Here is a 25,963-nt window from a genome sequence, read left to right as displayed (position 1 = left end):
ATGGCCGCGAAGTCGGATGGAGCGGCGGCCGCGGCCGGCCAGGGGCCGGAGGGGGCGGCCGGAGAAGCCCGGGGCGGCGCGGGCGGGCGCGGGGAGGCGGCGGCGGCGGCAGCCGGAGGCCCCGCAGCGGCCGGGAGCGGAGGCCCGGCGCCGCGCTACGAGCTGCGGGACTGCTGCTGGGTGCTGTGCGCGCTGCTTGTCTTCTTCTCCGACGGCGCCACAGACCTGTGGCTGGCGGCCTCCTACTACCTGCAGGGCCAGCGCACCTACTTCGGCCTCACGTTGCTGTTCGTGCTCCTGCCCTCGCTCGTGGTGCAGCTCCTCAGCTTCCGCTGGTTCGTCTACGACTACACGGAGCCCGCAGCGTCCCCGGGACCCGCCGTCAGCACCAAGGACAGCAGCATAGGCGGGTCCGCCATCGCCACCAAGGACAGCGCCGTCGCCTTCAGGACCAAAGAGGGCAGCCCCGAGCTGGGCCCCCGGCCCGCGCCCTCCTCGGCCAGCGCCTACCGCCGCCGCTGCTGCCGCCTCTGCGTCTGGCTGCTGCAGACCTTAGTCCATCTCCTGCAGCTCGGCCAGGTCTGGAGGTAGGAGAGGCGCAAGTGGAGGGAGCAGAGTCCAAGGAGTTGGGGTTCCCGGGGTTTGCCTGATGCCTCAGTCTCCCTTAGACCTCTCCTGGCCCCCATCCTGTTCTGACTTCTGCCCCGCCCCACCCTACTGCATCTCTGATTTCTTTTCTGCCAGCTCCTCCCAGACTTCTGCCCTCAAACCCTGGCCAACGCCAGGGCCATCCTCTCTAATCGGGCCTCTGGTTGAGAGGGGATGGGGGCAAGGTGGGAAAGAAAGAGATTCTCAGGGGTGAGAGAGTGAGGCCGGCTGAAGCTGATGGAAATGAGTCGTGAGGCTTGAAACAGGGACACAGGGCTTCCTTCCCCTGACCCCACTACTTCTGCCTGACTGCTGAGCCTGGGTTTAGGAAAAATCTCAGAAGCCCTTTCCTGCTCTCATAGATTCTGAATTCTGAATTGTAGCCCATTCCCAGACTCCTTGGAGAGATGGCATTTGAGGTGGCTAAATGAATATCGCACCCAAACTTCTCAGACTTTTGGGGGAAAGGTGTGCTGAACCCAGCTGGGAAGCTCCCTGGCTTCTTTGGCTTCCTAGGGCTCCCCCAACCCCCATCCCACACCAATAGGGCTAAGGGGATTTGGGATCTTGAGTCAGAGATTAGATGTCCACTAACTGCCCTTTAATCCCAGGAGAGTAAGACAAAACCAAGGCTTTGTTCAAGCTGGCCACTTCCAGGTTTCTTCCTTGCCAGGAGTGAGGATGCATGCTGTGCTGAGTTAATGCTCGAGAGATTGGCAACTCTAAACCTTCCCCTTGAATCAGAATTGCTCTAGTAGCTTAGGTGCTACTGTCCACTGCCATTAATCTCATAAAAGGATGGACTTTCTATTGCTATGATCTTGGGCAAACCCCTTCCTCCCTCTAGACCTTTGTTTCTTCATCTGAGAAATGGAGGAGAAGGATTCCCTACTCCTCTCATCTCATTGATCTACCATCATATTTTTCTTACCCTTGGGATGGTCAGATGAGAGGAGGTCTGCGTGAGGGCCCTGTAGACTGTAACATATTATAGGAATGTAATGGATTATCATGATTATAACAGATTTGGGAAAGCATGGAAAAAGTCACTATAAAGGGTGAATATTGTTGTATTTATTTTGCTACTGGTTAATGCAGTCTGCCTACCTCAGAAGATTCAGTTCTGGGCCGAGGATTAGAAACAGGACTCCCAGGGTTTGTCCCAGCTGCTCACTTGCTGTGTCACCCTTGTTGTGTTGCTGAATCTCTCTCTGCCTTGGTTTCCCCTTCTACATTTGCCAAGATGATGTGTATATTCCACTTATCTCACCCTGGGGAAAAAGGGAATGGAGCTCTGTACACACAAGGTGGTATTATTTTCATTAGCTTGACACATAAAAATATCCATGTATATATCCAGGAACTAATCTGCATTTATCATTCTGGGCCTGAGTGGACAGATGGTGAAAGATATTTTTAGATTCTGAAGTGGTAACTTCCTATTCTTGGTAGCCAAAGCCTTATTCCCCTTTCTCTTTGGCCTAAAGTGAACCTGCTTCCCCTCAACTCAGTGGGAATCTCAAGCCCCACCCCCTCTCCTGGCCACTTCCATGTCAGAATTCACTCAAGAAACTACTACTTCTCTCTGTTCTTGAACTTAAACTGTTTTCCCTCAGATAAGGCAAAAAATAGCCACGGCGGGGGGGGGGGGGGCAGGTCTCAGAGACGTGTCTGGAGATGACTGAGGGTCCACTGAGCTCACATTTTGTTATACAGAATCTCTAGCTATTTCCACTCTCCCTCACTTGTAAAATGAAGGAGTTGGGATAAGATGATGTTATCAAGATAACAAACTAATGATCCTTGGATTGAATCTGGTTTGCAAAAGTGTTTTGTTTGGCTTGCATAGTATTTAAAAAACCCAGAGTTCTAGCTTCTCTTGAAAAAAATAATTGGATCCAGCATTATCAGGCCTGTAACAGTTTAGACAAGGTATATATGCTCTGGTTTGTTCAGTTTTTTCCTTCCCTTTGATCCCACCTGGCCCATTTCCCTTAAGCATTTGAGTTTGAGACTCTAATTTACAGTTCTATAACCATTATTACATTCTGTTACGCACGCACTCTGTGCCAAACCTAGTGGTTGCCTTTTTACTTGCTTTAGCTCCTATATCCCTCCTAATAATCATGTATGTGGTTGGTATTATAATTCCTATTAACAGATGAGGGACTGAGGCTCGGAGAGGGAGCATCCTTGCCCAAGGTCACACAGTTAGGAAGTAGAAGAGCTGGAACTCAAGACTCTCTGCCTTCAAAGCCTGAGTTTGATTTATCCACTTTGCAATACTGCCACTAAAAAGTATCCCCTAAGCTTAAAGAAGTATGAGACTGAGATCCCAGGATTCCAGGGTGATTGAAAGTCAAGGCTGCTGCTGCACTGAGATAAGAATGTGGAAGGAGGAGGAGGGAGTCGAGCCACGTTCCTGGGTCAGGATGGGGACAAGGTGTACCATAGGGAAAGTGCTGGATTGGGAAACATGGAGTAGGGCCAGAAGCCCTACATCTTCATCCTAGTTTGAAACTAGCTTGCTAGGTGACCTTGGGCAAGCTCTTCCCTCCTCTGGGTCTCAGTTTCCCTGTGTGTGAAATGAGACTATTAGATTTAATGACCTTAAAAGCCCTCCTTTTTCTGAGATTCTGATTATGGGTCTAGTTGCCAGAGCCAAAGTCCCCTGGACTCCATCTGGGTCCTGTCCGAAAAGTCAGTTGGTTTTGGATTCTAAGATTGCTGAGAGTCTGGCTAAATGGGGTAAAATCCAGAAAAGCTATAGAGATGCAACTGGGGCTGGCTTTCCTAGAAATTAAGCAATGTTGGCATAGCATATTTTTTTACCACATGAAATTTTCCCACAGTAAATACGCTCACTGTGCAGCAGGACTAGATGCTGAAGTTCTGGCCTGTGGGGCCTGAGTGATGAGGAGGAGATGAGTGTCTGAACCCCCCAGGGTCAAAACTGGCCAGTTGGTCACCTCCTAGTCCCATGCCCCCAATTCTGGAGTAATAATTTGAATCATAAGGATATCTTGTAACTTTTCATGCTTGTACAGTATAGAGTTAAAAGCTCAAATGCTTTGAGGAGTCAAGCACATAACACAAACCATAAAGTACATGCGGTATTAGGAGAAATGACATTATGGGGGAAGCAGCATCCTAGAGAAGCGACAGCTACTACCCAGTTCCAGCTGAGGGTGCCATGAGAAGTCATGGGTCTGGTGTTGTCTGGGATCTTGGCTTCTCGGAGAAATGGGAAATTGGGATTTTTGTCTGCACTTTCCCAATTTTCAACTACTAAGATTTTTTTTAATGATGTCCACCAAATGAAATGCATTTGTGGGCCTGTCCTCTTTGCAGTCTCTGGTTCAGCTTTTCATGATGGCCCTTTCACACACCCGATCTTATTCTTTTCCCAAGTAATCTTGTGAGATGGGGGTTGTTATTATGGTTTTAAACATCAAATAAGTCTCTGAGGAGAGGGAGGAGGGGAAGGAACTCACAGACACTGCACACCCACCATGTCCCTGCCAACCCCATGCAAGGTATTCTAAGTATATAATTGTTTTACCCGGAAACTTTCCCTGCATTGGTACTGATATACACATTTATCAAAAAGGAAAGTGAAGCTTAGGGAAGTCAAGAAACTTGCCCAAGGTCACCCATTGAGGAAATGGGGAGAAGTGAGGTGCCACCCCAGCTTTGTCCAACTTCCAAGCCCAAGCTCTATCCCTATACCACCTGCTGGCTGTGTGGGGGGGATCCCAGAGCAATGTTCCCATGCAGAGAGAGAGATTGAATTACTGAGATAAGGCCAAGCAGGTCCTTGGGTAGGACATGAAGCTGGCCATGGGCTGAGCACCCACCTGTGTCTTCACCCCAACCCTCAGTTCTTCAAGCTGTTAAGCCATTCAGGGTTGTTAAACCAATTAAAGCCCTTACCCTGCCTGCTCTGACCCCATGGGCAGCAAAGCAGTAAGCCATGAATCCTGTTTTCCCTAATCTTAAACTCACTGGGCCCCAGCTTTGCCTGGATAAGCATCATTTGTTAAGCCAATTAGTGGGAGAGGATTTGGCCTGGGACTCCTCACAGGCTGTAAGGATCTGAGGATCCTTAAATGGGGTGGGAAGCAAATCGGCTTCAGAGGCTCTCCCTCTAAGACCTTCTCAATGTCCAAGCCCTCAGCACTGCTCCCTCGTCCTCCTGACAGTCCCTGCATTCAAGAGAGGTTCTGAAATGAGTTTGTGATCCACTTGATGTGAAAGTCAGGCTCTGGGGTCAGGTCTACCATCTGGGAAGCTATCTTCTATGCATCATAGTTAAGAGCATGGACTCTGGATTCAAATGTCCTCAGTTCAAATCCTGACCCTAGCTCTTTCTATATGTGACCTTGACAAACCACATAATCTCTCTGTGCCTCAGTTTCCTACCTTGTAAACTACGGATCATACGGTACTCATCTCTTAGGTTGTTTCAAGGTTTAATGAGAAGTTGTACCCCAAGGGTATAGCAAAAGGCTGACCCAACATTAAGCACTCAAAAACTGTTGACAATGAATTGTCCCCTGTGGAACTGTGGAAGGAGGTTTGCTCACTGAGCAAGGAGGCTTCAAGGCCCTTGAAGTCATAGGGACATGGCAGCCATTTATTTAATCCATAGTCATTCATTCAGTAGATATTTATGTAGCACCTGCCGTATAACAGACACTGTTTTAAGAGCTGGGAACAGAGTAGTGAACAAGAGAGACAAAGCCCCTACCTTCATGAAATTTAGTGGTCTAATGGGGGGGGACAATAAACAGATTAAAAAGTACAATATATAGTGGGTCAGATGGTGGTAAGTGCTATGGAAAAAGATGAAATGGGGAAGGGGGCTATGAGTGCCAAGCAGGAGGTGTAGCTCTTTGAGACGGGGTGGTCAGGCAGGTCTCTCTGAAGAGGCAGCAGATGGGTAGAGGTCTGAATGACGTGAGGGTGAGCTCTGTTGAAGCCTGGGGAAGGATGGGTGCTCCAGGCAAAGGAAAGAGAATAGGGAGGAGAAGGCTGGAGTGGCAGAAGCAGAGAATGAGGGGGAGAGTGGTAGGAGGTGAGGGTGAGCAGGTTGGCAGGGATCAGATAACCCAGGGCCTAATAGGCTGAGCTGAGGACTTTTACTCTGCATGAAATGGGCAATGTGAAGACCCTGGCAGGGTTTGAGCGGAGGAGTGGTGGGGTCTTGTCTATGTTTCATAATGTTGTAGAATGTCTACTATGGCTGCTGGATGAAGAATAGCCTGGAGGGAGGTCAGGGTAAGTCGGGAGGCCAGGGTAAGCCAGGAGGCCCAAGAAGAGGCTGCACGATGATTCAGGCAAGAGACAATGGGGCTGGACCCCGGTAGTAGCAATGGGGTTAGGGGATGTCTATTTCCGACAGGGCATCTTTCCTTCTCTGGTTCTCAATTTCCCCTCCTGGACCAGAGAGTTAATGGTTAAGAACCCAAGCTCTTGGGCAGGCCACCATGGCTCAGCAGGCAGAGTTCTTGCCCATCATGCCGGAGACCCGGGTTTGATTCCTGGTGCCTGCCCATGCAAAAAAAGAAAAAGAAAGAAAAAGAACCCACGCTCTGGGATCAGCCATATCCTCTGTCTGCCACTTTCTATGATTTTAGGCAAGTGGCATAACTAGTCTGTGCCTTGATTTTTCTCATCTGCAAAAAGGGGCATTCTAATAATAGCCCCTATCTCATGTGGCTTGGGGGAGTCACAAACTAAATAACATATGGGAATTTAGTGCCTGAAATACAGAAGGGCTCAGTAACTATCATTAGTCATTGTTACTTGTATTATTATGCATTAAACGGGTCAGGGGTTAGATTCCATGAATGTTTTTCAATGAGTATTTCATGACCCTCTCACCATCATTTCAACCTGAGTATCTCTGAGTTTCTTTTTTTGAAATGTTGGTTACGTTATCTGAGCTTCTGCTTTGAATAATTAGTCCCACAGCTGACACATCGCATCCCCCTGAACTCAGCTTCCACCCTGCTCTGACTTTGCAGGGTTGTTCCAGCCCCAGCCTTACCACCCACCTCCTGGGAGCCCCCTCTGCAGGAGGCTCTCCACGGCCCCCCACCTCCTCCCCACTGCCCATCGGCAGCAACGGCCATTAGCGCGTCTTCTAACGGACACCGCAGCGGCAGTTGGGCCCAGCGTCCCGTTTGATCTATAAAGACCACACAGGAGCACAGGAGAGGCCATGGGGCCTGGGGAGGAGGGCTGCTAGGAAATGGCTTTGAACCCAGGCAGCTGGAGTGAGGGTCCCTGGGGAGAAGAGGGAGGCGGGGTTGGGATGTATGCTGGCCTGTCCATTCCGCACCGCCCCCGGCAGCCTCTTTTATGGCTTCAGAATTCCTCCCCTGGGATATCCTATCAGCCTCTGGGATCCACCACCCACCCCAATCCCGGCTCCACCTGCAGCCAGAACAACGGGGCTAAGACTCAGACCTGGCCCTGCCTCTCCGGAGCCAGCCCTGACTTCCTTCTGCCTCCTAGAGCGAATCCAAAGGCTTTAGTCTCATAGTAAGCCCCTCTGCCCCTGCCCTTTCCTCTAGTCCAACGGTGGCCTGGCTGCCTACCCCACAAAAATAAGCCACACACTTCTCGCCCCTTAGCGGCTGCCTGCAGTCCCACGGGCACACCCTTCAAGGCCAGGCTCAAATGCCACCTCGCCTGAAAGCTTTCCCTGAACAAATCCGACGCATGCCACCTGCTGCCCACCCCCACCCCCCCCTTGAACCTCACTCCCACTTCCTCGAGCAGGCAAAAGTCATTTTAAAATCTAAAATGGAAATTGCTTGGTTGTTTTGTCTGTTTATAAAAGAACTGTACGCTCACTGCTGAAACCTCAGGCAGTACAGAAAAGATGTAAAGAAGAAATACGTCCTTCTGCTCATTATTTTTGGGGGCAGAGGGGTGGGGTTGGTGGAAATGTCCACTTACTGATTAGATATTTCTTGTATTGTCTGAAAATTGTATGACTGGTTTTTAAAATTATTTTTAGTTGTGATAAATCTGCATCACTATCATTTTAGCCGTTTGAGTGGACAGTTCTTTGACATTAAGTACTTTGATGATACTACGTAATTCTCATGACTATTTTCCAGGCTATTTTCATCATCCCAAATGAAAACTCCTACTCTCTTAGCAATTACTCCTGTTTTCCCCTCTTTTCACCCCTGGAAACCATTATTCTGCTTTCTGTCTTTATGAATTTGCTCATTCTAAATATTTCATATAAGAAACACCATACAATATTTGTGTTTTTGTGTCTGGCTTATTTCATTCAACATGATGTCTTCAAGGTTTAGCCATGTTGGAGCAGGTGCCAGCGCTTCACTTCTTTCCATTGTCTGATAAACCGCATTGTGCTTACCCATTTATCTGCGGATGGACATTTCAGTTGCTTCTGCTTTTTGGCTATTGTAAATAATGCTGCGATGAACACTGGTGTACAAAATCTGTCCAAGTTCCTGTTCTCAGTTCCATGGGGTATATACCTCAAAGTAGAATTGCCAGGTCATATGGTAATTCTGGGTTTAACTTTCTAAAGAAACATCAAACTGTTTTCTACAGCGGCTACACCATTTTGCGTTCCCACCAACAATGTACGAGGGTTCCTATTTCTCTATATCCTGAGCCACATTTGTTATTTTTGGTTTTATTAAAATTAATAGCCATCCTAATGTAGTGCAGCTTTAGTTTGCGTTTCTCTAAAGACTACTGATGTAGAGCATCTTTTCGTACACTTATTCGCCATTTGAGTATCTTCTTTATGAGAAATGTCTATTCAAATCCTTGGTCCATTCTTAAATTGGGACCGTCTTTGTTGTGATTATATAATTCTGGATGTTAAACCCTTAACAGTTGTATGATTTCCAAATATTTTCTGCCGTTCTAAGTTGCCTTTTTACTTTCTTGATAATGTCCTTTGATGCATAAAAGTTTTCAATTTTGATGAAGTCCTGTTTATTTATTTTTCCTTTTGTTGTTCATGCTTTTGGAGTAAAACCTAAAAATCCATTGCCTACTACAAGGTCCTGAAGATGTTTCCCTATGTTTTCTTATAAGAGTTTTATAGTATTAGCTCTTATATTTAGATCTTTGATCCACTTTGAGTTCATTTTTATATGTAATGAGAGATGAGGGTCCATGTTCATTCTTTCACATGTGTATCTCTGGTTTTTAATTAATCAAGAAAACGAGTTTCCATGTATTGAAGTTTAGATTAGGTCATTCATCCTCATGGCGATCCTGCCAGGTGGGAAGGGTGGAGATGAAGAATGAGACTCTGGAGCCAGACACCTGGGTCCAAACCCTGGCTCCGCCACTTATGAGCTGTGCAACCCTGTACAGTAACTTAGCCTCTCTGGGCCTGAGTGTCCTCATTTCCCAAACGGGGATAATAACAGTCTCTGTGCAAATGGCTGTTGTAAAGGTTTATTGAATTAATATACGGAACATGATTTGCAATAGGACTCAGCACATAGTGAGTTCTCAATTAGCGTTAGATAGCATTATTTGCCTCATTTTGCAGATGTGGAAATTGAGGCACAGAGAGGTAACGGCCTCCCAGTTAATAAAGAACAGAGCCAGAGTTTGAAGTTATGCCTTCTGCTAGTGAAGAATCATTGTGTCTTCCGATTCTTAAAAAGTAATCAGTCATGTATTGCTTTTAGAAGCAGAAAAATTTTGAAATATCTTTAAAGCTTTATTTTAATATAAAGTATCCACTATTAACATTTTGAGTTCTTCCTGTCAGACTTCCCCCCAGGCATAATTACTCATCCCTCTTCAGCCCCCACAGCCCTGATCACATTCTGTTGGGATCGTCTGCCCACCTGGCTGGCATCCCCATCAGATCACAAGCCTCTCGGGGATTAGGTCCTTGTCCTTTCTTTTCTCTGTCCCCATGTGACTGGTCCACAGCAGACCTTCTGTTGCTGTCGGTGGCCTTGCACCCAGCCAAGGGCCAAAGCAGTTCCTTGGAACATGAAGTCTTTTGAAGCAGGCTTTGGATCCATGGCTGATATGGGGCAGGAGGCGGGGGGGGGGGGCGGGGGGGTGCGCTAAAGCAGTGTGGGAGCCCTTTGAGTTGTGGACATAGCAGTGAGGTCTGCTAGGCCTACATCCTCAGCCTTCCGAACTGTCAATGGACAAAATGCAGGCTAAGGGCCATGCAGAAGATATAGCAGAAGCAACCCTGGGGCTGGGTTCCCAGGAGCATGCAGAGGTGGCTGACTTAGGAGATGAAGGAAGTTAGAGTTCCCGTATACTTATATATAGTAGGTACTCAGTGAATACTGATGCAAACTGATAGATTTTTTTCAGACAGAATTTTTGATATCAGAATCTTGAGCAAGTCACTTCACTGCCTGGGGTTCAGTTATACCATCTTTAAAATCCAGCTGGAGGCTTGAGTAGGTGAGTTTTTCTAGAGTTTGGACAAAGGAGCAGAGCAGCTGGGAGCGTGGGGCATTGGCGCAGATCATGGCTCTGTATTTCCCAGTTGGGTGACAAGTTGCTTCACCAGCCAGACTCCAGTCTCATCTGTGAAATGGGCATAATGATATAGTACCCTCCTCTTAAGGTTCCTGTGGAGATGTCTTGAGATAAATATAAATGCGTGGGGCTTGCCATATAGTATATGCTCAAAAATATTAACTACTATTACTATTATTATTGGCCCAATTAGGAGACCATCCTACGTGCTTAGTACAAGGTAGAACACAGGAAAAGGGCATGGGGTCCTAATGCTCACTAACCCTTAATCACTGACCCCCTACTGAGGTAAGAGACTTGTGCTCTGACTCCAGAGATACTGCGAGGACCAATGACATGTGAAGGTTAAAGGGAGGCAGAGCTTGTGTGAATAAAAGAAAGAACATGCTGGCAATCAAAGCTGCCCAGAAGCACAGTGGGCTGCCCCTGAGGGCGTGGACTACCTCTCACTAGAGACCTGTAGCTAGTGGCTGGCTTTGACAGAGATGGTGTAGCAGGGACAGGGACATCTGCTTCAGTTTGGAGTAAACTAGATGATCTCTAGACCTCTTACAGTTTTGAGAGTCTCTTTGGGGTTTCACCATGCTCAATTCCATGATACTTGACTGCCAGACCAGCCTGCAAACTGGCTGCCCAAGGGCCAGGTCCATCCTGGGAATGTATGTGTAATTGGCTTGTGTGGTATTTTTCACTACTTTTTGATGTACCTTTATTATGGGAAAATTGAAACATCCACAAAAGTAGAGAGAATAGGGCAAGAGTCTCCCATGCACCATCACCCAGCTGCAATAACTAACTTCTGGGCAGCCTTGCTTTATCTAGGACAGCACTATCCAAAGAACGTTTTGCAATGATGGAAATGCTCTGACTCTGCACTGTCCAAGACAGCGGCCAGTAGCCATATGGGGCTACTGAGCACTTGAAATGTGGTTAGTGTGCCCGAGTAACTGAATTTTAACTTTTGTTTAATTTTAATTAATTTAAATTTAAATAGCCACATGTGACTCGCAACTACCATATGGACAGCACAGGTCTAGACCCCACTCCGTTTCCTTCCCTTCTGTATTTTGAAGCAAATGCCAGACACCATATCATTGTATTCATAGATATGTCAGTACATCACTAAATATAGATTTTTTAAAAACATGACTAAAATATGTAATACAGTTATCACACCTTAAAAAAGGAATAATAACTTCTTAAAAACTCATATGGTATTTTTTAATTACTTGCCAACATTTCCAATTTTTTTCTTGCATAAATAACCTAATTTCCAACTACTCTTGGAAAACTGGAAACTTCGGCCACGCTGGGCTCACATTCTCCCAGAACAGCAATCAGCTGGAGCTGAGAGGCAGCCACCCTTTTAGAAAGGGCAGCTCTCTACAGTTCCCCAGTGCCTCCACTTGGCCTCCTTCCTTCATACTATCAGCCCTGTCCCCTCTGAGCATTGGAATTTGAGACCCTGACTCTACTACTTAGTATCTCACACCTTGACAAGGAAGAGATAGAAGTGATGCTTTCTCCCTGCCTCGACCACCAGGTACCTTCTGATGCCATTAGGAAACTATAATCTACCCTCTAACCTCTGCACTGGCTCATGCTGCCCCAGCTCCACAAGGGGATATCAAGAGGAGAAAGAGCCTTAGGCTAGAGAATGGGATCTTTGGGTCTTACTTTCTTCTCTACCACCAACCCATTTCACAGATGGGGGAACTAAGGCCAACAGAGGGGAGGAGAGCTGTCTGCACTCATATAGTGAGAGACAGAAGATACCAGAAACAGGCTCTAAATTTTTGGTAGAAAGGAGTTGCCTGTGTCTCTGCTGGGGGCTAAGAGGAGCACTTAGCTGGGAATTTATGAGAGTGGGTGGGGTGGGAGAGGGTCTTGGCTTCAGATGGAGCCTAAAATAGTGGCTTGGAAAATGTTTGGCCTCACCCAGTAAAAAGAGATGACATGATCTCTAGGGGGCTGCTAAGAAGGAGGGAGATAGCCCAGCTCCCTAGCATTACATGAAATGGGAACCGAACGTGTAAAATCACATTCTTTACTGACATTTATGACTCATTTTGGTTGCCAACCCCAGGAGGCCCTATTTTGCTTCCTTGCTGGGGCGTTCAGCATCTAGGGACGGGCAGGTGGGAAGGGTCCACAGAGCCACCCCCTTGCTCCAAGAACGTCCTGGGTCCCACTGCAGGGGAAGGACTGTATAGCAAGGGGCCCAGGGTTTCCAAGAAAACCCTCCTACAGACCATTTCTGAGGCCTGGGCCCCTGAGGCTGCACTCAGCCTGATCTGTGTCCTCTAATGAAACAGAGGAATTGGCAGCTCTGATGTGAGATTTAACTCTGGTGCTTCCTAGCTGTTTGATCTTGTGCAAGTCATTTCTCCAGATGCCTCCTAAATGTATCCAGAATCTATCCCTTTCCATCCAGGCATTCCTCTCATCTGGCAACCTGGTATGTTTTCCATCCTTGCACCCCTCCAATTTGTTCTCCAAAGCCAGAGTACTCCATCTGAAATGCAGATGTGGAGTTTGACTCTCATCACTCCCCTGTTTAGAACTTTTCTGTGGCTCCCCATCACTCTTAAGGTAAAGACCAAAAGCCTTCACCATGGCCCACCTCATCTCTTCCTTTCCCTCCCTCTGTCTCTAAGCTGTAGCTACTCTGACCCCCCTACTGTTCCTTGAAAGTGCTCTGCTGCCCCCCACCTCAACCCTGTGCCCATGTTGTTTCCTCTTCCTCCCTCCCTCTTCTGGTTAACCCTGTGCCTACAGATCATGACTCATTATCACCTCCTCCAGAAAGCTTTCCCTGACAGCCATGCCCTGCCCAGGCTGAGCCAGGTCCTTTTCTGGTACTGAATATGGAACCCTGTTTGAGACATGTTTGGAACCCATGGAACATGTTTGTTATATGTTTGCATGTTTATTTAATGCTTAGGCCCCCCCAACAGACTGTGAGTTCCAGATGGGCTGGGTCTGCCTTGCCATTGTATCTACCAGCATTTTAGCACATTTCCTGGCACTGAGTAAGTACTCAAAAATGTTGCTGAATAAATGACAGGTGAACTTTCCGTTTTCTGAAACTTAGTTTCCTCATCTGTAAAATGGGGATCATACCCAGAAACCCCACAAGGCTGCAGTGAGGGCTTTAGTAAAGAACATACAGAAGGTATTCGTTGAATGGAGAGACCCGAAAGCAGATGCTTCCCTGTGAACTCATCCCACAGGGGCTTCTCTGACTATGACTCCTGGAGATAGATTTGATGACCACCAAAGGAGGACCAGGCCACTCTAGAGGTGGTTATTGGTTCAACTAGAAATGAAATCAAAACCTCTACCAGTCCTCCTTCTTCCTGCTGGGCCCTCTGATTCTTTTTTTTTTCTTTCCATTCTACATATATATTAAGTAATTCACAATATCATCACATAGTTGCATCTTCATCATCATGATCATTTCTTGGAACATTTGCATCAATTCAGAAAAAAGAAATAAAAAGAAAACAGAAAAAAATTCATACATACCATACCCCTTACCCCTCCCCCTCTGATTCTAACAATTCCTTAAAACCTCCTGTTGCTCTAATACCCAGCACTGGGCTGGGCATTTTATAAATGGCACCACTTTGTGACGTCACTGCTATCCCACAAGGTGGGCATTGAGTAATTGGGGTTCAGAGGGGAGAACAGACTTGCCTAGGGCTGCACAGACCTAAGCCAGGATATGAACTCAGGGATCCCTGCCTCCCAAGTCTGGATTCTCTCCTTCTGAACCTGACCACCTTTACTTAGGAAGCATATCAAGCACATTCAATCTCTTAATTCATTTGTTCACTCATTTCCTCATTGAAGACATAAATGTGTATTGAGCATCAACTATGCCCCCGGCATTGTGCCAGGCATTAGGTGTATGACAGGGAAGATGGACACAGTCCTGGCAGTCACAGAGCTTACGGGCTTCTGCAGGGAGGAATCCAATAAATATGTAAGGGTGTATGTAATAAGTGTTATCAAGAAAAGAAAATGGAAATGAAAACCAGTAGATGGGATTAACTCTAGACCCAAAGTTCAACCAAAGGTGAACAAGTGAGTGAAAGGGAGGTGTTGAAGAATTCATGCAGAACAGAGTTTAGAACAATAAAGAGAAAGAAGAGTTCAGGTCTAGAGTTAGATTTAGATCGAATGACTCAAACATATGTCTAATAGGAATTCCAGAAGGAAACAATGAGCAGAGAAGCTATGCTTAAAAAAAAAAAAGGGCTAAACGTTTTCTAAACAAAAGATGAGCACATCATGTACACTGAGCAAGGCAAATAAAAAAGAAAAGAAAATGGTGTCCAGAGGGGTGGATAGAAGGTGCTTTGGAAGGGGGCAATCTGGGAAGGCTTCTCTGAGGAGGTGACACTAAGCTGCGATGGGAAGAATGAGTTTTGCCAGCCATTGGTGGAGGGCTTTCCAAGTGGAGTCCCTGAAGCTGGGATGAGCTTGGTGTAGTCAAGCAGCAAGACCAATGTGGTCAGAGGGGTGTATGTGAGGGAGACGAGGTCCCCGAGGTGGGCACGGTGGGATCATATTGGACTTCCAAGGCCGTGGTGAGGATTTTATTCTGAGAGTACTGGGAGCATGGCCTGATCCGGGATTTTATAGCTCCCTCGGGCCGCTGTGTGAAGAATGAACGCTAACAGGGCAAGTACAGGAGCAAGGGCACCGGGAGAGGCTGCCATGCTTGCTTGGATGGGAGTGGGACCGGAATGGTGACACTGGGATGAAGTGTTGTCCTTGGACTCAGGATGTAGCCATCAGAAATTGCTGTTATCCTGGGCAGGGAGAGGGAAGCTTGATGCAAACTCCTTGGGGCAAGTAAGAAGGTTCCTTAGGCCCTTTGGTAGAAAAGGACCGAGGCCCACAGGGGCCCGTGATCACCCAGTGAAGGGCCTGAGCCTGGGCGTCCTCACTCTCCACTTTCCCCCCCTTTCCCACTTTTCTCTAATCCCAGGCAGCCATACTGCCCCCTCTCCATACGGCTGATGCTTGAAACTGCCATACAGGCAGCCAGGCTGATCAGAAGATGGAGTAGAGATGAGACTTGTTGACCTCTGTCCTTTCTCTGGTGCAGGGGGCCATGGAGAGCCAGGTCTGAGCCCTATGCCTAGAACCAGCTTGCTGTGGGACTTTAGGCCCTTTCTGGTCTCAGTTTCCTCATCTGTGAAATGGGGCTAACACACACCTCAAGGATGTGTTCTGAGGAATAGACGAGTTAATATGTATAAACAGGCTTAGTGCAGCCTAGCACACAGTTGACACACAGCAAACATGAGTTATTATCATTGTTATTAAGCACTGCACACCATCCACTACAGACCTCAGGAGCCGTGGTGGGGCCAGCGGTGTGGGATGCCCTGCCCCCTTTCCCATCAGCCCTGCCCCTCCGGCCTCTCCCTGCTGCCTCCCCAGCCCCGCTGTGTCTACCCTCCCGAAGTCCCCGCAGAGCCCACATTGGGGGCCAGAGAACTAGCCAGGGTAGGGGGTGGTTCCTGGATGGAGAGGAGTGGGGAGCAAGGAGCTGCTGGAAGCTGCTGTTTTGGGCCCGGAGCTGCGAGGGGGCGTGGGGAGGGGCGAGAACACACACGCGGAAATGCCAAGACCGACAGATGGAATAGCTGAGGATGTGAGAGACGCAGACAGACAGAGAGACCCAGAGTCAGGGGGAGGACGAGCAGGCAGGGGAGGCTGGCCGGAAAACTGGCAGTCACACCGAGCCATGAGCTGAGCAGCCGACCAGCAGATGGACCAAGCAGCCGAGACCCTGAAAAGCAGACCTGCAGACCAACAGGCAGATTCAGTACCCAAGAGACAGACAGAAGGACAGTCAGAAAAGGAAATCCATTAGCCAAGGAGACAGATAAACTGTCCTCACATCCAAGGCACAGGCAGACTGATGTTTCCAGCCTCTAAGGGTAGACAGACAGGCTAACCCAGGGTCCCAGGATCAGACTGACTAAAAGACCAACTGATGGACCTAGCATCTGAAAGACAAATATGTTAACCCACAGCCCAATGGACTGACAGCTGGACTGACCCAGGATCCCAAAGGGAGGCTGACTGACAGACAAATAGATTGACCAACTGACACAGTAACTGAGGAATGATGAATGGGCTGACGCTGCATTCAAGGGTTAGACATGGCAGACAGACTGCCTCCAGCCACAGGCTGATCTGAGCCACAGATGGACAGTTAGAGACAATGACCCAGGATCACAGGTCAAGGAAACAGGCCCAGGCTCAGGCCCACATCTGACCATCCAAGTGGAGAATGAGGTCCAGGCCAGAAACCCCAACCTGGTATCCAAAACTCAGGGTGACCCAGGATAAGAGAGACAGAGTATTCCAGAGGCTTCTTGAATTCTCAGGGAGCTGAGATCACCTCATCTTTTTCCTCTCCTTCTGTCTTAGAGGAGAGCCACCCAGCTCTGAGAGCTCCTGGGAGGTCATAAGAGGCAAACTGGCCTGGGCAGAAGGGAATGGGTGCCCATCTGCTTCATTGCTCACAGAGGCAATGGGGTCCAGAAGAGACAGATTTTGGGGTCCTCAAGTGGAGGGGTTCCCCACCCTAACTGCTGGGTTCTCTCCTCCTCTCTAGGTGTGGCTCTCTTTTCCTCCACCCCACCCCAATAATACACACTTCCGATGTGTGTATTATATAACACACACCCCGATGGGCTTCTACTCTGAGCACAGGACTGAGAGTCAGGAGACTAGAACCAAATTAGGCCTCGTTCCTCACCTGTGAAATGGGGCAGTAGAAACTGCCTGCTGGGTTGACAGTGCTTATCGCAGTGCCAGGCTCACACGGGACCTCAGCCAGTTGAAGTCTGGGAGTGTCAGAAGAGGGGAGCTCTAAACAGGCTGGGGCAGCACTGGGGAGGGCTTCTGGGAGGAAGAAGGACAGGAAAACATCCGAGAGGATGGGAGGAGCCTGCAAGGTGACCTAGCTCTCTGCAGACTCATGAGGCAGACACGTGCACTCACAGTTATTCATTCCCAAGATATTTGTTAAGTGCCTACTACCTGCTGGGGACACAGAGGTGACTGAGACATCCAGGGTCTCTGCTCTAATGGAGCCACACTCAAGTGGCAGAATAGAAAACAAATGTATAAATTAATAATAAGATATATTATGGTAAGAAGCAAATAAGGCAGGGTGATGTGAGAGACTAGAGAGTGATTCGGCGAGGGTGGAGGTGCAAGCGTGTGATGGGAGCTCTCTAAGATGACGTCTGAGCTGAAGAAGAGCCCGCCTCACGAGATCTGGGAGAGGGGTGTTCCCCCAGAGCAAATGGCATGTGCAAAGGTCCTGAGTTGGCAACAATGATCACGAGCCTCTGGGTACATCCGGAGTATCGGGAACAAGTCGGAAGTGGTTTGAAATGAGATAAGAGAAATGGGTGGGGCAAGATGGTATAGGATTTTTGCAAGTGTGGTGGGAGAACCTTGGAAGAAAGAGGGGAGAATTTTCCAACTATGATGGGAGAACCTTGGCTGACATGATCTGATCTGGTTTTAAGCACATACCACTGGTTGCCGTATGGAGGATGGACTGTAGGGGGCAGGAGTGGATGCAGAGAGCTCAGGCACGAGGAGGTCACAGCCGTCCAGCAAGAGCTGACGGCGGCTGGACCAGGGTGGTGGCAGTGGAGAGTATGCATGGACAGGGGGTGTTTCAGAGAACAGCAGATCCACCCCACCCCCACCCCCTCCTATCAAGCACGGATTCCTTTCCCTGAGGTTGGGGTCCTTCTCTGTGGGTGGTGTTTGGTCCCCAGCATGGTGAAGAGCGACTTCTTCCAACTTCCTTTCAGATACAGCGGGATGGGGTATGCTTCCTGGAGAAGGTTTCAAGAGAGGCTGCTTCGTGGTCAGAAGGAGCCAGAGGCCCCACCCAGCACATGCTCCCCTCTCTATGTGCGCATCCCTCCACAGTTCACACATTATTTTCAAATCCATTACTTTACTCAATACCCGCAGTAAGAGAGAAACTGAGGCTCAAAGAGGCAGAGAGACTACCCGAAGCCACACAGCAGGTCCAGGGCAGGACTGGGAGGGAAACCCACAAGCCCACATATTGCAGTCTTGCCTTTCTAATCTTCACCCCAGTGGCAGTGAGGTAGGCAGGATGGTAAGTGCCAGCCCCACTTTAGAGAAGGGAAAACTGAGGCTCAGGGAAGTTAGGCTGCTTGTCCTGGGGAGAGCTATTTTAAGACCTTTGAGGTCCCCATATCTATCAAGCATATTAAAATGCAGCTATATTGAGCATCAAATGTAAATTGTATATGATCAGATAAAAGCCAAATTGCAGTTGACTGACTGACATCATGTTTTGCTTTGCAGACATTTAATTAAACATGTATTAATTTTGATTCTGCAGGGTTTTTTTTCTCTGTGTTTTGGAGCCAATTATTTTTCCAGGCCTCAAACGTTTTCCTAGGCCTATGAAAATCTCACAGGACCTTGGCAGTGAGTCATTGGTGCCAACTGGAAGGGCCAGCCTGTTGGGGGCTTGTGGCCAAAAGAGGCAGAGTGAGGGCTGAGCCCAGGCCTCTCCTCCGCAGGCTGCAGCGTTCTCTTTTCCCACTGCCTGCTGACCTCCTATATCCAGGACTCCGAGCCTCCTTTCTCTTCTCACCCCATCCCTGTCCTGGGCCACAGTCACCCTGAGCTGTGTGAGCCCTTTGTCTGTAGTTGACTGGGAGCTGGCAGAAGAGGGGGCAGGAGTGGGCGGGGAGGTGGGCAGGCAGCCTGTCAGGTGGTGATGGATGCTGGCGGGGCCGGGCCTCCCTCATGCTGACCGGGCCGGGAAACAGATGGTCTTCCAGCCTGAGAGAAACTTCCAGGGTGTCACCCTCCCCCAGCTCCCCAGGCCCCTTCACGTTGGACCAGCTGCTCTCTCCTTCCTGGGTGGGAGTGTTGAAGGGAAGTAGGAGAGGGGGATGGAGGCTGAGAAAGATGGTCTGTGTCCTGGCCCCTCAGAAGCTCTGGAGCCATTTTGGCCTCTTCCCAAACCCCCACCCCCACCCCATATTTGGTCACCTCCAATCCTGTTCTTTGCCTCTCCTCTGTCCCCTGCCTTACTCAGCCCTGTCATGTTGGGCCTGGATCAAACCCCAGCCTCCCCTGGCTTTCCTCCAAGCCAGCCTCCAGAGTGAGCTTTCTAAGCAACTAAGCTCATCACATCACTCTGAATCTGTGATAAAAAATCAGAATTGGAAAAAAAAAATCAGAATTGGAAAAAAATATGATTTTTATTTTTAAGCCCAGAATGTGATGCCCTTCACAAGTCTAGCCTTCTTATGCCCCTACCCATTTAAAACCCTCCCCTCTAGGCCCATCTAACCTCTGGTCATTTCCCCAGAGGTCTGTATTCTGTTATGCCTCTGTGTCTTTGCATCAGCTCGTTCTTCCACCTGAAATGTCTTTCCACCTTTTGTGTGCCTTCACCTGCTTACCCCCTACTTCCTCCAGGAAGACTTCCCTGACCCTCTCCCCCAGGTAAATTTACCTTTCTCTAGGTTCCAAAGCATCTCGTAGTACCTACTTCAGCTCTTATTCTCTCTCTCTCTCTCTCTCTCTCTCTCTCTCCCATGGGAATGCAAGATACCTAAAAGCACAGGGACGGGCACAGAGCAGTGCTCAGGGTCTGCTGCCTAAGTGAATGAAGGCTTCTGACCTTAAGCTGCAAGGATCCTTAAGTGAAGGGTGACAGGGAAGGTAGAATAAACCCCAGCCTCTGAGGCAAAGGCCCAGAAGATGGGAAGATACAGGGAAACAACTTTCTGCTCATCAGAAGAAAACCAAACCAGCCTTGGAGCTACTCCATAGCCAAAGGCCCTGCCTCAGGAGGCAGTAACTCCCCGTGCCTGGGAGCCTGCAAGCGGAAAGAGGAAATGCACTGGGATGGAAATTGCTGAAGGAATTTGCGCACTGGATGGAAAGCTGGACTGGGAGGCCTTTGTGTTTCCTGAGTCAGCTTCTGAGGGAACATCCCCTTCCCCATGCCGACAGCCAGTTCAGGAGTGAGTCATGTTGAGCGTGTGTCTACACCACCCATTGGCGCTGGGAGGTCGCAGGGACTGGGTGGAGGGCCCTAAGTCAGGCGTTTCTGGCCATGTTTGGGGGGAGAGTTTGGGTCCCAGAACATTAGCTCTGAGAGGATCTCCAGAGTCATCAAGCCCTCTTACTGGCCGATGGAGAAAGTGAAGCCCAGAAAGGGCCACATAGCTGCTAAAGCCTGGGTACTTGTTTGGGGAAACTCTGGGTGTCGGCTGGTTTCAAATACACTGTAGTTGTTCCCTTGAGCTGGCAACACACAGTTAAATATCCATAATGTCCCAGAAATGCCAGCACTTCACACCTGGGGAGGGACTGCCCCAAATCCCTGGTTCCCCTATTTCAGATGTAGGCAAAAGAGTCTATGAGTCTGTGTTGGGATTTTCTCCCCTCCTGGGAAATCACTTTTGAAAAAGCCCTCTCTGGTTTCAGCAAAGAGTGTGTCTGCCCCATGAATCAGAGAGTTTGGGGGGCTTGGGGAAGGAGCTCTGGCTACAACCAAGAGTGTAGCTGCTGGGCAAGGACCAGGTCAAAGAGGGAAATCAGACACAGAGGTCTATGCAGACAGGGGCTGTCTCATCCTACATGGTCACTGCATTTCACACTTTGCAAAATATCTTCTCAGCCATTTATTCCTACAAGCCACTTAGGAGGGATTGTTTAGTGCTCCTAGAAGCAAAGCCAGAACGTGAATTTGGAACTTCAGAATCCCTGCTATACCACCTTCAGGGTTACCAGAGTTCCATTCAATTTGCCAAACTCGCAATCACGCATGCATTCATTCATTCAGCCAGCATGGATTGAGCTTCTACTGTTGTACTAAAGTGAACAATCACACCAAGTCATCCTCACAGAGTCCACAGTCTCATAGGGGAACAAATGTAGATGTGGACCTAGACAGTTATAGCCCTCTGTGACAGGGTGGGTTAGAAGGATGCCCGGGAAAATCCACTTACCCCACCCACTGGATGGGTAGTCAGTGAAGGCTTCCTGGAAGAAGTCATGTTTGTAGGCTGAGCCTTGGAAGAAAAGCAAGAATTGCTGCTGGGTTGGGATTGGAGAACAGGTGTATGTTTCGGGCAGAGGGAAGAGCTCAGTGGCAGGGGAGAGCCTTGTGAGCTCTGGAGTCTGAGACCTGTGCAGAGTAGCTACAGCCCCTGAAGTTTGCTGGAAGGAGTGGCGTGAGATGAGGCGGCAGTCTCAAATGCCAGGGGAAGGCATTTGTGAGTAGCTACTCTGAGCCCTGATGAGAACTGGGCAGTACAAACATGGTCCAGGAACAGGCCAGGAAGCTGCTGGTGACAAAAGAACTGGGGTTGGCCCCAGGGACTGCCCCTGAAGGATGATCCTACCAGGAGCTGGGGGGCAAGGACTCATGTGTGGGCAAAGCTCTTTATGGCTTACAGTAAGAGGCAGTGTTGTCTAATGGTTAGAATGTGGACCCTGAGGCAAGGCTGCCTTCTTTGCATCTTGACTCCTACTTCCTAGCTCTGTGACCCTGGACAAGTGACATACCCTCTCTGTATCAGTTTCTTCATTTATAAATGAGGATAATAGGGCTACTGTGAGCACAGGGTCCTGTGAGGTGTCAGGATCCCTGCAAAGAAAGCAAGGTCCAACCCACCACAGAAATAATGATGGTAATGCTTATTAAGGGCTTGCTTTGTGCCAGAGTTTTAAGGTAATGAGCCCATTCAGTGCCCCCAACAACGGCCTCTTGAGGTGGTCCGTTCAATATACACACTTCAGAGCTGAGGAAACAGGCTCAGTGCAGTGTGTGGCTTGCCCAGGGGCGCACGCCGAGCACCTGTGTTCTGACTCAGGGCGGGGGAGGGACGTGTGCGCGGGAGCCTGAGGGCGCGTCCCCCCCCGCAGGTACCTGCGGACCCTGTACCTGGGACTGCAGAGCCGCTGGCGCGGGGAGCAGCTGCAGCGCCACTTCTACTGGCAGATGCTGTTCGAGAGCGCCGACGTGAGCATGCTGCGCCTGCTGGAGACCTTCCTGCGCAGCGCGCCGCAGCTGGTGCTGCAGCTCAGCCTCATGGTGCACCGCGGCGGCGAGCCCGACCTGCTACCGGGTGAGCCCCGCCCCCTCCCCCCGCCGCGCCCCGCCCCCCAGGGCTCCTTGCCCAGAGTACCCGGCCATCCACTCCTAGGGTGGTGTCCATCTCCAGCCCCCTGGAACCCCTCCCCACCCTGGGCCTGGCACCCTTGTACCTCCCCACCAGGCCCTCCTCAACACACATCTGGCACCTTCCATAACTGACAGACCAAGCCAACCCCACGGAATCAGAGAAAAACCACATCCCCATGCCCCCCCCAGCCCCCCAAGCCCAGCCCCACCTACCCTCAGTAACCAGAAAGACTGCCCCTTAGCTTTCCCGGGGGCCTCTTGCCTAGGATTCCAGGCCCCACCCTGATGGTTTCTCCATGCCTACCGCCCACCTCAGCTCAGCTTTCAGATACCCCACTCCACCCCCCACTGCCTCCTGGTCACCCATATTTTCAAATAGTCCCCTCCTGGCTCCTCCATCTCCTAATGGAGATCCCCCTCTTCACTTCCTCTTCCAGTCCTAGGTTCCCCTCCCCCTCCCACCCAGGCCCTGAGCCCTAACAGCCCATTCTAGTGACCTAGACCCGGTCCTTCTGGAGACCCAAAGCTTCCACCTCCTGTTTCCCTTCTGTTCCTCCCCCTGGCAGAAGCTCCCCCCTCATCACTGCTCTTGAAACCATCCCACACAGACCATCCCGGCACCCCACTGAGCCAGAGACCCTTCCCCCCCACACCTCGGAACCCAGCTCCTGACCCAGAACCCTCCCCCTTTCCCCAGACCCCCACCCAGACCCACCCCTAACCCAGCCCCCCCTGCCCCCACCCTGTCTCCGCAGCCCTCTCCACCTCCGCCTCCCTCGTGTCCCTGGCCTGGACGCTGGCCTCCTACCAGAAGGTGCTGCGGGACTCGCGGGATGACAAGCGGCCGCTGTCCTACAAAGGGGCCGTGGCCCAGGTGCTCTGGCACCTGTTCACCATCGCGGCACGCGGCCTGGCCTTCGCGCTCTTCGCCAGTGTCTACAAGCTCTACTTTGGCATCTTCATTGTGGCCCACTGGTGCATCATGACCTTCTGGGTGATCCAGGGGGAGACGGACTTCTGCATGTCCAAGTGGGAGGAGATCATCTACAACATGGTGGTGGGCGTCATCTACATCTTCTGCTGGTTCAACGTCAAGGAGGGCCGCAGCCGCCGCCGCATGACCCTCTACTACTGCATCGTGCTGCTTGAGAACGCGGCGCTCACGGGCTTCTGGTACTCCAGCCGCAACTTCGCCACCGACTTCCGCTCGCTCATCCTGGTCTGCGTGGTGGCCTCCAGCTTCGCGCTGGGCATATTCTTCATGTGTGTCTACTATTGCCTCCTGCACCCCAACGGGCCCATGCTGGGCCCCCAGACGCCTGGCTGCATCTTCCGCGAGGCCCGAGGGTCCTGCGGCCCGCCCCCCGACGCTATCACCAGCCCCCCGAGGTCCCTGCCCAGGACTACAGGGGCTGAGAGGGACGGGGCCTCGGTGGGGGGCGAGCGTGCTGGGACCCCCACACCCCCTGTCTTCCAGGTGCGACCTGGCTTGCCCGCCGCGCCGGTGGCCCGCACCGTGCGGACAGAGGGGCCTGTGATTCGGATTGACTTGCCTCGTAAGAAGTATCCGGCGTGGGACGCTCATTTTATTGACCGCCGGCTCCGGAAGACCATTCTGGCGCTGGAGTACTCCTCACCTGCCACGCCCCGGCTGCAGTACCGGAGCATGGGCACCTCCCAGGAGCTGCTGGAGTATGAGACCACGGTGTAGGCCACAGTCTCCCCCAAGAAAGGGGTGGGCTTGGCTGACCCCAATCAACTACAGTGTTGAGCCCGAGGGGGCTGAGGGGAAGTGGATCTGATGGTCCAAGCATAGAGAGGCCTCATCATTAGGTTCTTTCAGGGGAAGGGGACAGCCTTGCAGAAGCCCCAGGCCCCCTTTCCAGCCCTGCGGCCTATCCCCTAAACTCCCCCTGAACCAGGGCCCAGGGATCAACTGGTGCTACACTCATCATGAGCTGCCCCACTTTCCTGGGGGCCTCCATACCATGTCTCCCCTGCCTGGCATTGCCCACATGTCACCCTGGTGGACCTGCCAGAGAAAAGTCACCATCTGGGGTCCTGTGCACCTCAGAGGGTTGTTATGTGTTTGTGTGTGGGGGGTGGCTGCTTCTGTGGTGCGGGGAGATCGCTCGGAAGGATGGAGGAAGCCGAAAAACATGTGGGATGGGGTTGGAGTATCTATGGACAGGGTTGGTACAGTTTCTATGGGGTCTGACGTTTGGAGCCTGGAAAAGGGTGGGTGGGAGGGATACTGAAGGAGGGAGTAGGGGTAGGAAAGGGATTTGGGTGGGGCAGTGCGGGAGACAGACAGGAAAAAGAACCCTGAGACCTCTGAGAGGTTCAGACTGGCAGGAGCATGAAGGGGTCGAAGACTGGGGGAAGGGGAACCCGCAATCCAGAGCACAGAGGATATTCTAAAAGTGAATTCTTCAGGAGACACCTTTGCATGGGCTCTGTTAGGGATGAGGTTCTAGACACCTTGGGTGAAATGCCTCAAGGAGCCATTCTTTGTTCTTGACGAGCATCTAGAATGTTTCTTCTAGATGAAGGTCTTGAACCCTCAGCAGATAAAATAAAATGTCCTAGAGAGATACTCTGTCTAGGCTCAATTATAGATAAGATTCTAGCACATTTAGCAAAGGAACTGTTCTAGAGAGACATGCTTAGTTCCAGATTAAGTTTTAGAATACCTCACTGATAAAATATCCTAAGGAGTCACTCTTTGATCTGGATTCTGTTATGAAGGGGGACGGCTCTGGTCCCCCCTGCCCTGCTGTGAGGATACTAGCTCCTGCCATAGTGGGGGTGGGGCTCTAGAACTCAGAGTGAGTGAAGTTTTCAGGGAATGGGTATTCTAGCTGTAGACTTCTGGGGCTTGTTGGGGTTCTAGGCTATGGTGGTCTGAAGCCATCTTTCCAAGAAGAAACTGTCCTCAGAACCTCTGAGACATTTCAGCTGCCAACTTTTTCCCAGTTGGAAAAATTAGCACTGGAGACATGGCATGAACCCAGGCTCTAGGTCACCTGCAGATGTGGCTCCCTGGGGCAGCATCTAAGAAGCTGTCTGGTTTTGCCTCAGATCAGACACTCACACCCCACCCTACTCCGGACCTATGGTCCATTCCCATGGCCCAAACATCCAGGGTACCCATGGGACAGTTCAGCCAGGGGCCCTCCCCTCCACCTGGGACAGCCAATACTGGGTGGGGTGATGGAGTATGGGAGCAGGAAAGTCTGCGGTTTCTGTGGGGTTAGGCGAGGGACAGAGGCTCTCGGCAGAGCTTGGAACACCCGCTCCATCTCCCCATGCCCAACTAAGGCACATTTACTGGGAGGGAACAGCAGGAATGTCAATCGCAGTTGCAGACCTGGACTGGGAGATGCGGTAGAACATGAGAATCCTAGACTATGCAAATTAGAGGGGTGCTTAGCCTTTGCTGGCTCAGCCTCCCTTGGGTTACAGGTGGGAAACTGAGGTCTGGAGAGGCAACTGTCCCTACAAAGTCCCAGACTCCTGACGGTCCCATCAAATGGTGATGATGAA

At 50.3% G+C, this 25,963-nt stretch overlaps 1 protein-coding gene across 1 annotated transcript; it reads left to right on the top strand.

Annotated features, from left to right (window-relative positions):
- On the top strand, positions 1 to 24,168 carry XKR7 (XK related 7). The gene is made up of 3 exons (XM_077160025.1): positions 1 to 587; positions 22,159 to 22,361; positions 23,173 to 24,168. The coding sequence occupies exons 1-3, from the start codon at positions 1 to 3 to the stop codon at positions 24,126 to 24,128; spliced, it is 1,746 nt and encodes a 581-aa protein (XP_077016140.1). The 3' UTR covers positions 24,129 to 24,168.
- The last annotated feature ends 1,795 nt before the right edge of the window (positions 24,169 to 25,963 follow it).

The sequence above is a fragment of the Tamandua tetradactyla genome, chromosome 1, assembly GCF_023851605.1.
Source record: "Tamandua tetradactyla isolate mTamTet1 chromosome 1, mTamTet1.pri, whole genome shotgun sequence".
Lineage (NCBI taxonomy): Eukaryota > Metazoa > Chordata > Mammalia > Pilosa > Myrmecophagidae > Tamandua > Tamandua tetradactyla.
This window is presented reverse-complemented; position numbering and strand designations above follow the sequence as displayed.

Bases quoted from the DNA above. Each gene is read 5' to 3' on its own strand.
- XKR7 (XM_077160025.1), top strand. From the start codon at position 1: ATGGCCGCGAAGTCGGATGGAGCGGCGGCCGCGGCCGGCCAGGGGCCG. The intron at 588-22,158 runs GTAGGAGAGGCG...CCCCCCCCGCAG, and splicing joins CAGCTCGGCCAGGTCTGGAG to GTACCTGCGGACCCTGTACC. The intron at 22,362-23,172 runs GTGAGCCCCGCC...CTGTCTCCGCAG, and splicing joins CGAGCCCGACCTGCTACCGG to CCCTCTCCACCTCCGCCTCC.